The sequence below is a fragment of the Anastrepha ludens genome, chromosome X (genome assembly GCF_028408465.1).
Source record: "Anastrepha ludens isolate Willacy chromosome X, idAnaLude1.1, whole genome shotgun sequence".
Taxonomy (NCBI): Eukaryota; Metazoa; Arthropoda; class Insecta; order Diptera; family Tephritidae; genus Anastrepha; species Anastrepha ludens.
Genome location: NC_071503.1, coordinates 64,778,648 through 64,795,328, shown reverse-complemented (window position 1 = coordinate 64,795,328; position 16,681 = coordinate 64,778,648). Strand labels below are relative to the sequence as shown.

Here is a 16,681-nt window from a genome sequence, read left to right as displayed (position 1 = left end):
GGGTTGGATTCAATACCAGCCCTGAATAAAATTGTTCAATAGGATTGCTAATGTGATGACAGAAGAGGGGTGAGATACGGTGCACTAGACATGGCTGGTTTACTGGGGCGGCAGCCCTTGATCGGGAAAAACCCAAGTCATTCCCGCTGCTAAGGGAATGGGCTTTCGCCGATTTTCTGCACTGCTTGTCCTTCTGCTGATGACTCTATTGTCTTTGTCTTGTCCCTATTAAGTAATAGTCCTCAAGGGATATCGCTATAGCGTCCAAATGATCTGCATATGCCACGACTTATACCTATTTAAAGAACATAGTTCCATATATGATTACGCCACCTTTCTTTATTACTATCTCGAGGGCAAGAATAAACAGCATGTAGGAAAGACCATCACCACGTCTGAGGCCGTTATGAATTCCGATGACAGCTAATTTCCAATTTTGAGGACGTTTCTAAAATTTACTAGTGTTAATTTTTTAGTCGAATAAGTTTTTCCCCCTTTTGTACTACGCGCTTTTCTCGACAAGGAGACACGTGCTCGCAGGCTTGTTTTCCCTAAACAATTAGCAGAATCCACATCGGCTCCGCGATATACCTTCTGCTCAAATATGAACGAGACTTTATCAATAAAACGGTCCGCGGATGACATATGGCAAAAATAAATTTTTTGTCTTTGGTAGGACTGTTATAAGCTTACATGGCAAATTTCAGCGTGACATGTCACATAGTTTGTTTTCTGTGCTACTGTAAACAAGTCAAGCTCGAGTGTGTTCTTCGAATTTAATAAAAAAAAAAAATAAATAATTGGCGCGTACACTTCTGTTAGGTGTTTGGCCGAGCTCCTCCTCCTATTTGTGGTGTGCGTCTTGGTGTTGTTCCACAAATGGAGGGACCTACAGTTTCAAGCCGACTCCGAACGGCAGATATTTTTATGAGGAGCTTTTTCATGGCAGAAATACACTCGGAGGTTTGCCATTGCCTGCCGAGGGGCGACCGCTATTAGAAAAATGTTTTTTTTTTTTATTAATTTTCCTTTCACCGAGATTCGAACCAACGACCTCTCTGTGAATTCCGAATGGTAATCACGCACCAACCCATTCGTCTACGGTGGCCACCGAATTTAACGATGGAAATTCATGTTGAACAAAGAATTTGTTTGAAATTTTGTTATTCCAACAAAATTTCGGCTTCAGACGCCTTAAAAATGTTGCAGACAACCTATGGGGACCACGGACCGTTTTATTGATAACGTCTCGTTCATATTTGAACAGAAGGTATACGAACATTTTCAAGGGACGATTTATGTCGACGATCGATCAAAACGTGGTCGATTTGGTTTTTAATTTTTCCACTGGGCGAAACCTAAGTCATCTCATAGATGTTTGATCGATTGAACATTGCATTGCCTACTACTTAATTTTTTGAGCCGATAAAATTAGCGCATGAATGTTAATTATTCTGATAGTGCAAAATTTAGCACAAATTCTAGTATTTACACATGCAAAATTTGTTGCTTAGCCGAATATTTCTTTGCTTAGCCGAAAATTATGAAACCTACACCAAATGTGTGATGTTTCGCACTACAACTATAAAATAGATAATTTTGTTGTGAGCGACGCCGTTTCCAGTCCACCTTACTTCTCGCATTGCTAGAATATCAGCTGGATATCAGAAGAAGTAAATTATTAATTGGAAATATGTAGGCGGATTTTTTAGTCAAATCGGTATGTGCCAGTATGTGCAACCACAGTAATTTGTCACTTAGTTATATGCTCTAATAAAATCTGTTTGCTCTTCCCTTTTTGCAAACGAGCTTATGGTATACCGAACAGAAGCTATTAGAAACAATTCAATTATACATTTTTTATGTAAAAATCTCTACCTAATAATACGCTCCAAAAATTAACAGCTGATTTAAGGGTATCACATCACACAATCCTTCTTTTAAGTAATATCATGTAGTTAATTTAATTAGTATTACATACAGTGATATAATATTGTAATTGTTTTTGCGCAGGTAAGAGTAAAACAATTATTGAATTGACATATACACAAATGATCGTTTTTAGATATCGGCCATTTGAACTCAGTTATTATATAATGTATTTTTAAAGTTTACAAGTTTCCAAGCTTATATGCTTACATGCTTACCTACAAATACCTATATAAGTACAGTATACATAATAGTATATATAGCATATATACATTGTGTTTTCTTTATGCTAAAAATAATAAAATAATCTTGCTCACTTCTTTTTATCGTTGTTCAGCATGGAAGGATATAGAAAACTTGTTACAAAAAATGTAACATTCGTCATTGGCAATTTAACTTTTGACTCTTTTGATCTTTGTCCCTTCATGCATAAATACATATTTGTAGATATTTTAGTTGCGGTAACCTATTACCTTATGTATTCTAAGCACAGCGATTATTGATTATACCAAATTAAATAAAAGGCGAAAGATCCAAAATATCTAAAATCCGCTTTACATCTATTTCCGGTATACCTCCTATCTCCATTACTTTTTTCAATTTCAGATCACGCAATACCTATTTAGATCGATTTATATAAAATACGTGACAAAAATTATCACCGTATATGCATGGTATGTATCTACGAGAGGCATGGTTAAATTACAATATACGTGTTAATATGCCCACAAAATTTAATACAAACAGTACATAAATGTTTTGATTGAATGGTTCATGTTAAATTCAGAGTTTTTTTATTAAGATTTTCGCTGATTATCTAAATAAATGAATGCTTGTAAAATAAAAATAAATACGAAATAAAAACAAAACATAAAAATGGAAAGAAACAAATAAATACAAAAAACAAAAACTAAAACTAAAACATAAACTAAATAAAATAAATATATATAAAAAAATAAACACAAAAAATATATAAATACAAAAACATAAATAAGTACAAAAAAATGCAACAAAGTGACCCCTAATAAAAACTTAACTTTAAATACATATGCTTTGTGTGTGTGTATATATTACATTGCAATATACACGAAGTTAAATTATTAATTTTAAACAGGTATATGAGTTCCACTTCTTATAGTTGTTAAGTCTTTTGTAATTGCTTTAGCTAAGTGCTTGTTAAGTGTTTTTACTAGCTAAATTGGCTATATTTCTTTTGATACCATATGTAATGTAGTATAGTTACGATGGAGTTTCAATACATGATATGAAAGGTTTTGTTTAAGAAATAGTGTCGCTTATGAAAATGTGTAAAAGAATATTTTAATAAAAACCAATAGTGTATATCATGGAAAATGTAGATTAAAATATAAACCATCGGGTTTCTCTTTTATAACGCAGACCTAACTCCAGACTAAGCTTGAACACATGGTCAAGTATTTTGTCGCCTGTAATGGCAATCAATCAAAGTTCACTAAAGGTCCTACCTTCTTATGATAGAAAAGGTATACTACTTCTTTTCAAACTTCTTGTGCCTGGGTAACCTTACGTAACCTCAAATATCTACGCTTAATAAAGAAAGAAACAAGTAAATGAATGTTTGCTATTTGCATATAGAAAACGTTTACCCAGTTCTTAAAATTTCAAAAGTCTTCCCGATGTCAAATACAAAAAGTGTCGAAAAATCTGGACGTGGATGCACATTAAATTGTTAAGCACGGACTGATAAACGAAACCAGAACAAAACGCTAAACAAATTAAATTCGAGATTTAATATATAATTTATTTTAGATAAAAGACTTTCTGTTTTCATTTTTGATTAAAAAATGATCTATCAAAAAGTAAATTGAAATGTTTACAAATATACACAAACAAACACTAATTATCAAGAATAAAATGATACCAAGCTGATGCAAAAAACTGTTAACTGGTTGAATTAAAATATTGGAAATTTAAAATTATCATAATTAGAACTTTGAATAATTATAAATAATATGTAATGAAATAAACTATGTAATGAAATTATTCCTAAACTGTATTTTCATACTTTCATATGAAGCAGTTTCATACAATAGACGAAATTAGCGTTTTGTTATCAAACAAGAGCAAAACCGTCCATAATGTGAAGTATTATAACCAAAACATCATATCTCATGTCTATTCTCTTCATTATTTGAACATACATATGTTATTCCTTGACTAACAGATGAAGAATACAATATAAATAATTCGAATAACTTTCGAAGGACATATTTACAGATATTTTTCGAAAACTTATCTGACTATGAGTATGCGTTGTATTCATATTATATTTGTACTTATATAATGTACACACATAACTTTTATTTTACGCCTGTCTAATGTATACATTTAATCGAAACAAAATGTAACTTTCTATGGAATTTGGAGTAAATTGATGCAGCTCTTATTTTCCTAATTACGGATTATATTACGTTCACATTCACAAATTTCATTATAACCGATTACAGATACAGTTATTACTATAATTATAAAATAACACATTCCTTAAATTTTTCGAAGAATAACAAAATCAAAACAAAAAAACACCTACTTGTATTTAATCCGTAACTATTTTTGGATGTTTTATTTTTATTTTACCTAAATATTGTTAAGCTAAATGATTTGTATAATATAAAAATTTATTTTACTTTATATTTTATATAAAAATCAGTCATTTTGTATTTTTTACGTTTATGTTCGTTTTTATGACCTTATATCTGCCATGTTAATTTTTCGTGTACGTGGTTATGCAATTCCATCAGTGGGGGATGGTCAAAGGGATGGAAAAACCTAAAGAGACTATAGAAATACTTAGCAGCAGCGCTAGTGAGTATCTTCATTAATATAGAGACATTTACCCGAAGTAGCATGTTCGCAATAACTGTGTACGTTAACAACCGCATCGATATTCAAAATTTTCTTATATTTATTAAATATAACTATTCATGACTTTTTGAGAACTTATAAAATGCTTTATTGGCAACCACGATTGAAAAATAAATAGACAACGATGATTTTATTTTAGATTGTTACGTGTTTGAACACATGGATTTGTAAAAAGCATTAATAAATATAAATTTTGTGAGTTAAAAATAAAAACCACGCTACACTGACCGTTTTTTTGCTTTAATTATTTAGAGTACTTTCGTAATCAAAAGTATTGACGGCCGACACCAATAAATTAGTAAAGGGTTGCCATTGGGTTGGCATTGATAATAGAAAATACGTGTTTTGTTTCTATTCTACAAAAAAAAAAATCAATATACTTGAAGACGACACTTTATGTACAATACACCTAGATAAAGACATTTGTTGACATTATGATGTCAAATATATCATAATTGTTTTTCCTTCCCATCGGCAGTATTGAAGTATTAATATTGTTTGGTTTATAAAAATATTTTCATTGTTGAGCAATTGAATGAAGCATTCAATCAAAGAATTTTGACAGTTTATTAAGATGTTGTCTTCACTGATTTTGTTTTATCTGAGTAATGATATTGCGCATTTTTGCTAATGTTTAGAATGAATTGAGGGCACTTAAAAAAGATCATATTGCATACTGCATTCGATTAATGGAAAACTTTGCAATCTTTATTCTCCTGACATCATGTTATGAACTTGCTCTAACTTAAAGGCAAGGCGTTGTTTTTGTGAAAACTCATCTTCTTCCAATGTTACTGTTAATTGTTCATTATATTTTACCGCGTAGGTATATAGTTCATGGAGGGCACAATTCGTATTGAACTCCGTAGTATGCAGCTAAAATAAACAGACGGGAAAAAGTTACAACTTAAGAAATTCGGCATCTTATTTCAGTTCATACTCTCGATTCTTCTGCTAACATAGCATTCATGTCCTGATCGGAGATTGAAGACATTTCTCTTATATCACGATAATACCTTTCAACCCATTTCCGATATTCAGGTATGTCTTTTGCGTACAGCAATTTCGAGCTCGGCGAATCTTTTCCTATTAAAAATATATATTTTTTATCACTATTTTCCACAATGAACGTTTTATGTCAATTTTACCTAAGCGATGGTCTGACGTAGAGCACGAGTCCATAAATGTTTGAGCGACAACCGATAAACAGGAATCAACTATATTTGACTTGTGTATGTCAAACACAAAGTTTGGATTCTTTATTAAATTAACCCAAAATCTAGAAATTAAAGTTTTTTTTTTTTGCAGAACAAATAGGCAATAAGTCATTGAAATCTTCACAAGGGAATTAAAAGAGCATATGTATATTACCTTAAAGGCAAACTATTGCTTTTCCATGTGTGCACAACTTCGTGATCAGTTATTCCATGTAACAGCGCTTGATCGTCCAAAAAGTCAAACATATATTTGATCGCCAATGGTAAAGCTGAGCCTCGGTGAGCTGTGCTAAAAATTGTCTCAAAGAGATCATCAACAAATTTTTGTAAAGTTCCTTTGGTTGCAAGCAGACGGGTCAAATATATCTCCGACACTAGCTTATTTACACGCTCGCCTTCTTTTTGAATATCGCTATCATGGTGCTTTACCAAATGCCAAAATTTTATACCATTCTCGTGTAAATCATTATTTAGTGGACTGCCGGCTCGGCTAAACGTTGGTGAGGAAGATGTATATTTCGATAAATTCAATGTTTCATATCTGTTGGCGAAACGATCCGGGGAAAAAGCAATAATATTTAAGAGAGATATGTGTTAGTAGTTTATAAATTTTCATTTTCAAGTTTATAAGGTTAACATAATATGAGATTATATTAACGAAAAATTTAGTACGATTAGTATTAAGTTTATTTGCCAGAAAAATTTATATTCGAATATTAAAAAAAAATTAAGTTTAGAGAAAGCCCCAGGCCATAAAGGTTTAATTCGTTCACTCACTTGTGACATTTCTCATTTTTGTCAGAAAGAATTGAAAAGTTATAATTCGAACTTTGCTTTGGAACTAAACTCAGGCCAGCTCCATCAGGAACATTATAGTGCTGTAATGTATTCAGTTTCTTCCATTCGCTTTCTGTTTTCGATGTGGTATCTTCATCATATAAAATGACACGACCACTAGCTCCAGTTCGCCATTCTGTAAAGAGGGAAAATAAATTTTAAAGCTTCAGATGTGTGCTACTGACAAGCATATTACCTAAATCAAGATCATCCTTACGCGGTCGCTGACTCCAAGGAATGTTGCGATATATTGTATCCAAGCATTTTTCTTTAACTTGGCCAATTGTGTCGCAATCGAGAACTTTTACCGGTACATTTTCGGTGTGAGTTGGCATCATGTCTATACTATTACAGAATATCGGCTGTTGAATAATACTTGCATATACAGTCATTGGCCGAAAATCGATGAGTTGTCGTATAAGCTTTTCTTCACTAAGTGAGTAACGAGCTTCATGTGTGCACGCATCAACAGGACCTTTATCTACTTGACCCTTTACTGCCCTGAACAGCATATATAGAGGCTCTCCGGCACATTCTTTTAAGAACTTATATAGTAAGAAAGTAAACCATGCACTGAGCATTTTTTCTGCAACACTTTCGGTACGACGTAGTAGTAGTTTTGGATGACTTTTACCCTCTATACATTTTTCAATTAAATCACCAAGCAATGTCTTAAGAATATCAGTACAATATTCTAGTTTTGATTGAAGTGTTACCATAATAAGTGAAGCCACATTGACGCGCTCACGCATGGAAAAGTAGCGATTCGATTCTAGTGTTCGAATGAAGAGTAGTAAAAATGTTTTATTCATTATAAGTTGCCCAAAGAGACGTAAGCCTTTTTCTTTGCGTAATAATTCAGGCCGCTCCCACTGTAACACAATGTGATCTTCGTGATTTGGAAAAAGAATTTTCATGGCATATGTACGATAATCTAAAAATGGTATACCACCGGATGTAAGATCGCCTGTTAAATCGGTCATTTCAGTTTGCAGCTCAGCAAAAGCTTCTTTGCATTCAGCAGCAACTCTAAGTTCCAATATATCCATTTGTTCCTGCATGTTTCGCAAAACACGATTCGATTCAGAAGTTTTTTTTTTATATGCAACAAGAAGAGCGACAAAAATTATAAGTATAAGGACGGTGCAGATTCCAATCACCAGTAGTACGTTTTTGCTTAAATCATGCATTAAATTAGGCGATGCATAGCTCAAAACTCCAATACGATATTCCAGAGATTGTCCAACACGAACAATAACTTCCGGGCCTGGGCCCGATTCTGTCGCTGATTCCGGTGGTGGGCGGCACGTTAATTGTTGACGTGACAATGAAGTTATGTTGCAAATACCTTTGCCAATACGTACAACTACATCAGTTTCCTTGCATGCACGGTCCAAATTGCGGCCATTTATTGTTAAATACTCGCTTTTATAATATTTGATATGCTCTTCGAAGTTATAATACAAAGGATTTGGATAAAGCTCAAAATTATTTTTGTTAGTACTAGAGAGATTTTGGACACGTAAAACGCTGTCCATGAGGAACCCATATTCAAGTAGCTCTGGATTCTCTGCATCAAGTATATCATTATCAGTTTCAATGACAGGGGAATAACATAGCATCTCTGTCGCTGATTCAACCTTGCATTGGCTATAAAATATTTTACTTTTATAATAAACATACATTCTTGGACTCTGAATATAATTAAACTGGGTTCCGGTCACTGCGATTTCAATGCCACCAGCCGGTATGCCCCGCGGCACTTTTAGCTGACCACTTGGCCCTGACGATACCTGTTCAATTGAAGGATCAAGGACGTACTTAAAGTTGTATTCATTGAATTCGCGTTGTCCGTTGTCAAATAAAATTTTAAGGCGCCCTTCAATAATACCTGGTGAAGGTGCAGTGCGGCATATAGCCTGTGTGACATCTACGCTCAATATTTCGCACGGCAAATGCTCATTTATAAAAGCTTGGATTCGTGATCCCGCATTCAAATATTTCCCAATTATTCGTACATGCGTGCCCCCAGAAACAGGGCCATATTGAGGTGAAAAATTTGTGATTTTTGGATCCACAAACTCATAATCTTCCTTGGATTCGCCACGGTAATCTCCAATTTGGACAACAATACGACCATTTCGATATAATTGAACTCCGGGACTATCCACATTACACCTAATTTCCTTAGTAGCAATATAGTACTGTTGGAATGGCATACAACTGATACCAGCTATACGTACACCCGAATAAATATCAGTGAAGTTTTTGCCTAAATTAATTCCACGTATTGTAATATTAGTACCCCCTTCCCATGGGCCAGTTTTTGGATAAAATGAATGAATTTCGGGATTCGGGCAAGTTTCCATACGATTCAGCCAATCAGTTTTCCCTTCGTTATTCTTATTACATTGTTCTTCTACTTCGCACGTATTTGTAGATGAACACCAACCACAATTGTATTTTTCAGCCAAAGCTAAACACATGCCACAGCTATCAGCCATATCCCGACACCTATATATCACAACTATTAAAAAATAAAAAAAATCAATATTCAGGAAAATAAAAGAAAAAGAATATTGACAACAAAATGAGAACTTTTAATTAATTTAAATCGATACATGCGCCATAAACTATAGAAATATAAAGATCAATCCACTGAAGACAAAATATACCTATAATGCAGCATGGTCGCTTTTCCCAAACACTCTGCACCAGAGAACGTTAATGTATAGAGAAGTCTCACGAGCTACGAATAGTGTGAATTGTCAAAAATGAAGTGAAACCGCGAAGACTTTTTCACCTCGTTCAACTCGACAGCGGGTAACTTCTTAACAGAGCTGATTACAGTAAATTATGTACAAGTACATTGGCTCTGCTCAGCTTTTGGTTTCTGTATGAAATTAAATTGACGAATGCCGACGGCATTTTGCAAGGAATTTGCTTGTGCATTTTTATGTTCCCTTGATAAATGTAATTTTATTAAATTTATATTTTCAAACAAAGTAAATGATTGAAAAAGATTGAATTATGCGCCAACATTTAAAATCAAAGTAACTTTAATGTTCGTTGATGTAATTTAAAACGAAGAATTTAAACAAAATACATTATAAAACGTTTTAGTAAATTTAAAACTTCATAGAAATTTGATGAAAATGTTTACTATTTTTTCGACTCGAAATTAGTTTTAGACAAGAATTCATAGAGCATGAGCATACAGGTGTTTTGGTATATTGATGTACATATGTATATGTATATCAATATATATATAATATATTAGACTGGGCCAAAAAATCTACTCTTTTTTTCTTCACTATATCGAAAATCTTGTTCAAGGTGATAAAAAAAAATATTGTGAAGATTTGAGCCCTTAATATTAATAGGTCTATCACCTTCACTTTTGATTTTTTATTTGTGCTTTCAATTTTGCGTCAAAGCTCCCAAACTACTGAGGTGAAAAAATGTTTGTATACATAGATTTTTAGTAAATTAAATTCCCTACAAAAAAGGTCTCTTTCTTCCCAGATGAGTCGTTTCCGAGTAATCAAGCTTTGAACATTGATGTATTTTTTTTATTTATTTAATAAAAATAAAAAAACGAACAATAAAGATTTTGTAAGGAAATTCAATTCTCTACCAAAAAAGTTTCTTAACATTTTTTTATAAAATCGCTCTTTCAAAAGTTATTGTAGATAAAAAAAAAATTAAATTATTGTTTTTTTCGTTGTTTAACCAATTTTTTATACTCAGTGGAACAAATTGATATTTTATTTAATAATATTTTATTTAATAATAAAAATCATCATTCATCAATGTTATCACTTAAAATATCTAAATTTTATAAAATATCCAAACCTATTTTCTGTTAATAGCTATTTATTATTATTTATATTGTAGTAAAATTACGTTTTCGTGAAGGTGATAGACCTCTTAATATTAATATTAAGGGCTCAAATCTTCACAATATTTTTTTTATTATATTTTATCACCTTGAACAAGATTTTCGATATAGTGAAGAAAAAAAAACAAGTCGATTTTTTTGGTCCAGTCTAATATATATATACATTAGGGTGTCCCAAAAAAATTAAAGTGTTTTTTTTTAACGCACACCCTCTTATTTTGTTCGAATGGTCTCAAAACATCTAAAAATAAAGTTTCGTCTATTTAGAATCACGGCAACCCGTGCCGAGTTGCGCGGAAACCTAACGGTACTTGTAACGTACGGCGCGCGCAAACTGTCGGATTGATTGCGTGTAATTACTTGTTTGTTTTATTAGTAATCGCGTTTTTTTCGTGTAGTCAACATGTCGGTGGAGTTACGAAGTTCCAAAAAGGAGATATTTTTAATTGGGGACGTAAAACATCAAATTACCGGTTCTAAACTTCCCTCTAACGGGCAAGTACTGGCAGTTTTGTTCTATAATATTCGTGAAGTGAACTTAAGTGTCAATGAAAGTGCAAATCTCACAATTCGTGAGTGTATTATTTATTGGGAAAAGGCACGTATACCGACCAGATCAATATCTAGCTGTGTTAAGAAAATAGTTAACTTATACCAAGTTTGGAGAGAATTGCAAAAAAAATGCGAAAAAAACTCAGGAAGTGTTTGAACAGCGTCGACAGGAGTTTGTTTCAAACTTAAACAATTTGTTTGACATCGCACATGCCAATGCTCTTCAATCGATTAAAATAAATGAAGATAAGATCTTCTTGCAGCGCCAAAGAGAACCAGGTCGGCCCGGTCACTTAGCCGGAGTGGACAAAAAACTAACAAAAAAAGAGGAAAGGACGCGCCTTAGAATCATCGAGGAGGAAAAGCGACGTGCTAAAAATTTTTCATCCTTAGCACCATCAACATCATCTTGCGAACCATCACTAGAAAAGTCATCTTCTGACTCTGAAATAATAGAATTAGAAGAAAATAGGCCCAGCGCAAGAGAAGACTCCTCTCAGCCCGATAAAACTTCTATGCGGAAAAATATTATAACTCCCAAGTTAGTTGCCGCATTAGACAGGTGTCAATTAAGTGTGAGGGATTCTGTCTTTATAATTGAAGCTACTATTGAGGCTCTGGGTCACAATACGGATGAATTCCCTATAAGCAAGTCCTCCATCCATAGAGTTCGTACGGAAATGCGAAAAGAAAGGGCTGAAGCTATAAAAATTGATTTCCAAAACAAAGTCCCGGACACGGTAACTGTCCACTGGGACGGAAAACTGTTGCCAGCTCTAGATTCACGTAAAAGTAAAGAAGAACGCCTACCGGTAGTTATTACGTACGATAATAAAGAACAAATTATTGCTGTTCCTAAATTGGATAGCTCGACAGGAAGAGGACAGGCAGACGCAGTTTGGGATGCTATTACGAACTGGAACCTTGAAGACAAAGCGCAGATTCTCTGTTGTGATACTACTGCTTCTAACATAGGCCGCATAAATGGAGCATGTGTGCTTCTCGAACAAAAACTGGGTAGAGAAGTGCTTATTTTTGCTTGCCGTCATCACGTTTACGAATTAGTACTTAAAGGCGTGTTTGAAGCGAAATTCAGTCAAATACCTACAAGCCCAGACATCCCATTATTCAAGAAATTCCGAGAAAACTGGAAAAATATCGATCCTGAGAAAAAACAAAGCTGTACAGAAAAGCTATCTTGTTTTAATGTTTCGGAAATTGACAAGCTGCTAGAATTCTACAAAACTGAATTAACCAAAGAAATCGTTAGAGATGACTATCGCGAATTAATTGAGCTTTCAATTATATTTCTTGGCGGAGATTCAGAAAAGAAATATAAGATTCGGCCTCCAGGTGCTATGCACCAGGCTCGATGGATGGCGAGAGCCATTTATTCATTAAAAATATCGTTACTTAGCTCCCAATTCAGAATTTCAAACAAGGATAAGGCAGCTCTGTTGGACGTATGTCTGTTCATCGTGACATCCTACGTAAAACCCTGGATCCAATGTATTTTAGCAGTAAAGGCGCCGTATCAGGATTTGTGTTTTTTGAAGGCCATGAAAAATTACGAAACAATAGACAAAAGCATTTCAAAAGCAGCTTTGCAGAAGTTTTGCCAACATTTGTGGTATTTGACAGATCTGGCTTTATTTGATGATGATGTCGATCTAGAAACTAAAGTAAGAATGATTGCTAACTTAACTAGAGAAAACCCAACAGCCCACAATAAACGCTACATTGCATCCAAAGAAGAACTCTGTGGCCCACTTTTCGGTACGTTAATTAAGGTTTGATTTTGTTCTATGACTAATTTTGCTAATAGGTATAATTGATAACTGATCTATCTGTTTTAATTTCAGAGAGAAACATTGATGACTTCGTCTCTGTCAAAAGCAAGTTCCTGTTTAATCGACTCCAGATTGCCGACAGTTTTCTGAACAAGTGCCCCTCTTCGTGGTCAAATGATGATTCGTTTCTACAGGCTAAAAAGAAGCTGCTAGGACTGAAAGCAGTTAATGATACGGCAGAAAGAGCGGTTAAGTTAATGCAAGACTTCCATGGTTTGATCACTGTTCAAGAGGAGCAAAAGCAATTTTTATTACGATGCGTACAAGAACACCGACAGGTATATCCCGACTGTAAAAAGCAAACTTTAAGAAGAAAATTCGATGATTGATGTCCCTTTTATAATAAAAAGAAAATAAATACGAAATATGTGTTTTATATTTATTTATTTAATTAATCTAAAAATTCAATTAAATCTTTCTCTATTGCGAGCCCATAGCTTTCATACTAACTTTTAAACTCAAAGTATGACATCAAGTCGGCACGGGTTAATGACATCCGATCTCAATAATATTTTATATTTAAGTTTTTAGAGTCAAATGGAAAAAAAATAAAGGGTGTGCGTTTTGAAATTCCGAAAAAAAAAATTCCCCCTTGTAGCCTGGGACACCCTAATATACATATATTATGTAAGTTATGTTTGTGCAAAAGTTCAATTGCATCTCTAATTCTTGTAGTGTCACATATCTGCACACGCACTGGAACAACAATGGCCCATCTCACGACGCAGCGCCTTACCATATTTACATTTGAATATGCATTCATTTGTTCCTTTGGCAAACGAAATTTTTTTCAATTTATATTTATTACAGGGAATAATGTATGTATGCATTTTATAGATAGTATAAAACTTTGAAATTTAAAATAAATAAAAGAAAACTTTATAGAAATATATTTGTATTGGACAACTAAGTTCTATTGCATCTTTAATAAATATAGTATTGCACGCATATGTATGCACTAAAGCAACATGACCTACCTCACGAGCATCGCCTTATCATATTTCATGCAATAATTATTGAGTAAATATCCGAATGATCGAATTCCTGCCTAACAAATGTTAATACAATTCTCTTTTGCATATGCATCTACATACAACCGCACACACAAGGCACTCACTTTATTTCTCTAAATGCGTAGGTTGTCCACAGCTAAAATTCCATGCCTAGCGACTACAAGAACAAAATGCATTAATAGGCGCAGCCGTAGCGTCCATCATTATAGTTACCATGGCGCTGAACAATCTAAATTAGTCGGGGCGGCGCTGAGCAGGGTCAACTATTGTACAGTACAAGAAAAACTTATCATCAAAAAGTTCAATGATAAATTTCAGCTCATAGTGATGCCATATGCCAATTTTCTCGACCGTTCGAAAATAGACAATATTGTAATATTTCGCGTAGAATTATTTGCCAATATTTGGTAAATCTTGAATTTTTGTCAAGTCGAGTGCCCGCGGCTCCGTATAAATGTTTGCACCCATATATGTATGCAAATATGTCTTCTAAACGCTCGACAACCGCAGCTCAAGTGCGCGCATGAGTATTCAGTAAGTTGCTGAAAACAACACAAGTAGCTTATAATAAAAAATAGTTTAAAAAAAACTAAAAAACACGCCTTTATTGCCAATCGAACTAAAAAGTATAAAATAAATTTTAATGACAAAGAGGCCTATAATGAAGTAATAGCAAATCGAACGATCAGTCATAGTCATAAAAAATAGTTTAAAAAAAAAAAACTAAAAAACACGCTTTTTTGCTAATCGAACTAAAAAGTAGAAAATAAAAAATAGTTTAAAGAAACTAAAAAACACGCTTTTATTGCCAATCGAACTAAAAAGTATAAAATAAATTTTAATGACAAAGAGACCTATAATGAAGTAATAGCAAATCGAACCATTAGTCATAGTCAACTACCTCAGAACAGAATTATAACAAAAATTAAGATACAAATAATATAGAATAATTCAAATTAGAGTTAAAAGCGTGGGAAGCTTGATATAGTCAATATTACAATCATTCTATTGGCAACTACCTATGTACAGAGGGTTATGAAAGTGAAGCAAAATGCATCCCACGCTTTTAACTCTAATTTGAATTATTCTATTTGTATCTTAATTTTTGTTATAATTCTGTTCTGAGGTAGTTGACTATGACTGATGGTTCGATTTGCTATTACTTCATTATAGGTCTCTTTGTCATTAAAATTTATTTTATACTTTTTAGTTCGATTGGCAATAAAAGCGTGTTTTTTAGTTTTTTTAAACTATTTTTTATTTTCTACTTTTTAGTTCGATTAGCAAAAAAGCGTGTTTTTTAGTTTTTTTTTTAACTATATTATTTTTTATTATGAATGAAAATTATTGTTATCATTGCAGTCAGTGAATTAATGATTCGATATATTCGTGTTATATTTAATTCCTTTCTTATCGACTGTGAGTCTAAAGCTATGCAGTTATCGGCCGTGATAAAGAAGTAATCGGGATGAAGAACTTATTTCGTGGAGGGAGCCTGAGAAACGGCTACCCCACTCCATTGCCCAGTTTTTTTCGATTTTCGTGGTGTGGTGCACTATGAATTCCTTCCACCTGGCCAAACTGTTAATAAGGAATATTATTTGAGCGTTATGCGTCGTTTACGTGAAGCAATTCATCTAAAAAGACCAGAATTATGGGCCAACAACTCTTGGTTTTTGCATCACGATAATGCACCGTCTCACACTGCACTCGTTCTTCGTGACCATTTCGCCAAAAATTCCACGCATATCGTTCCGCAACCACCGTATTCGTCTGATTTGGCTCCGAGTGACTTCTGGCTGTTCCCAAAACTCAAGAGACCACTCCGGGGAACGCGTTTCGAGTCGATTGAGGAGATAAAAGCTGAATCGAAGAAGGTGCTGATGGCTATACCGGAAATGGACTATTTGGCATGTTTCGGGGATTGGAAAAATCGTTGGCATAAGTGTATTTCATCGAGAGGGGATTATTTTGAAGGGGATGAAATTGATTTACAAGAATAAATAAAGATTTTTCATTTTACAACCAAATTCACCTTACTTTTTGCCCACAGGTAAAAAAAGAAAATATTAATCCTGGCAATCCTAATAAGGATAATGGGCAACTTTTATCAAATTATTGCATTGTCATCGGTCCTTGATAGGTGTGCAAAATTCCAAGTCGATCAGATTTTTAGAAGCCAGTGAAAATTAAGCTCAAAGATTCCGTTACATACATACATACATACATACATACATACATACATACAAACATACATACATACATACATACATACAACCCGACCTAATAAAAGTGTGTTAAAAATATTCTCAGTCTGACATTTCAGTACTAAGAGAAAATTTCCAAGCAATTATTTTATGTTCTCTGATAGTAGGTAAATAGTTAATTAGTGTATTACTTTACGTATGTAGTTCTTCAATTGATAAAAAATGCACAAAAACATATGCATATATCTGCAAGCTTAGAAACTTACTCTGA

General features: G+C 33.5%; 1 protein-coding gene across 3 annotated transcripts in view; it reads right to left on the bottom strand.

The window, feature by feature from the left end:
* Positions 1-2,036: 2,036 nt before the first annotated feature.
* The window catches only part of LOC128869325 (plexin-A2), a 135,547-nt gene continuing 120,902 nt past the window's right edge, over positions 2,037-16,681 (bottom strand). For 2 of the 3 annotated variants that reach the window (XM_054111855.1, XM_054111856.1), the window contains exons 4-9: positions 7,084-9,414; positions 6,828-7,023; positions 6,205-6,591; positions 5,982-6,112; positions 5,774-5,919; positions 2,037-5,709 (exon numbers count right to left, since the gene is read on the bottom strand). In XM_054111855.1, coding sequence (XP_053967830.1) covers positions 5,542-5,709; positions 5,774-5,919; positions 5,982-6,112; positions 6,205-6,591; positions 6,828-7,023; positions 7,084-9,414 — 3,359 coding nt within the window. In that variant the 3' untranslated portion in view covers positions 2,037-5,541. The remainder of the gene's footprint in view (positions 5,710-5,773; positions 5,920-5,981; positions 6,113-6,204; positions 6,592-6,827; positions 7,024-7,083; positions 9,415-16,681) is intronic. The other variant, XM_054111857.1, reaches the window with a different exon arrangement.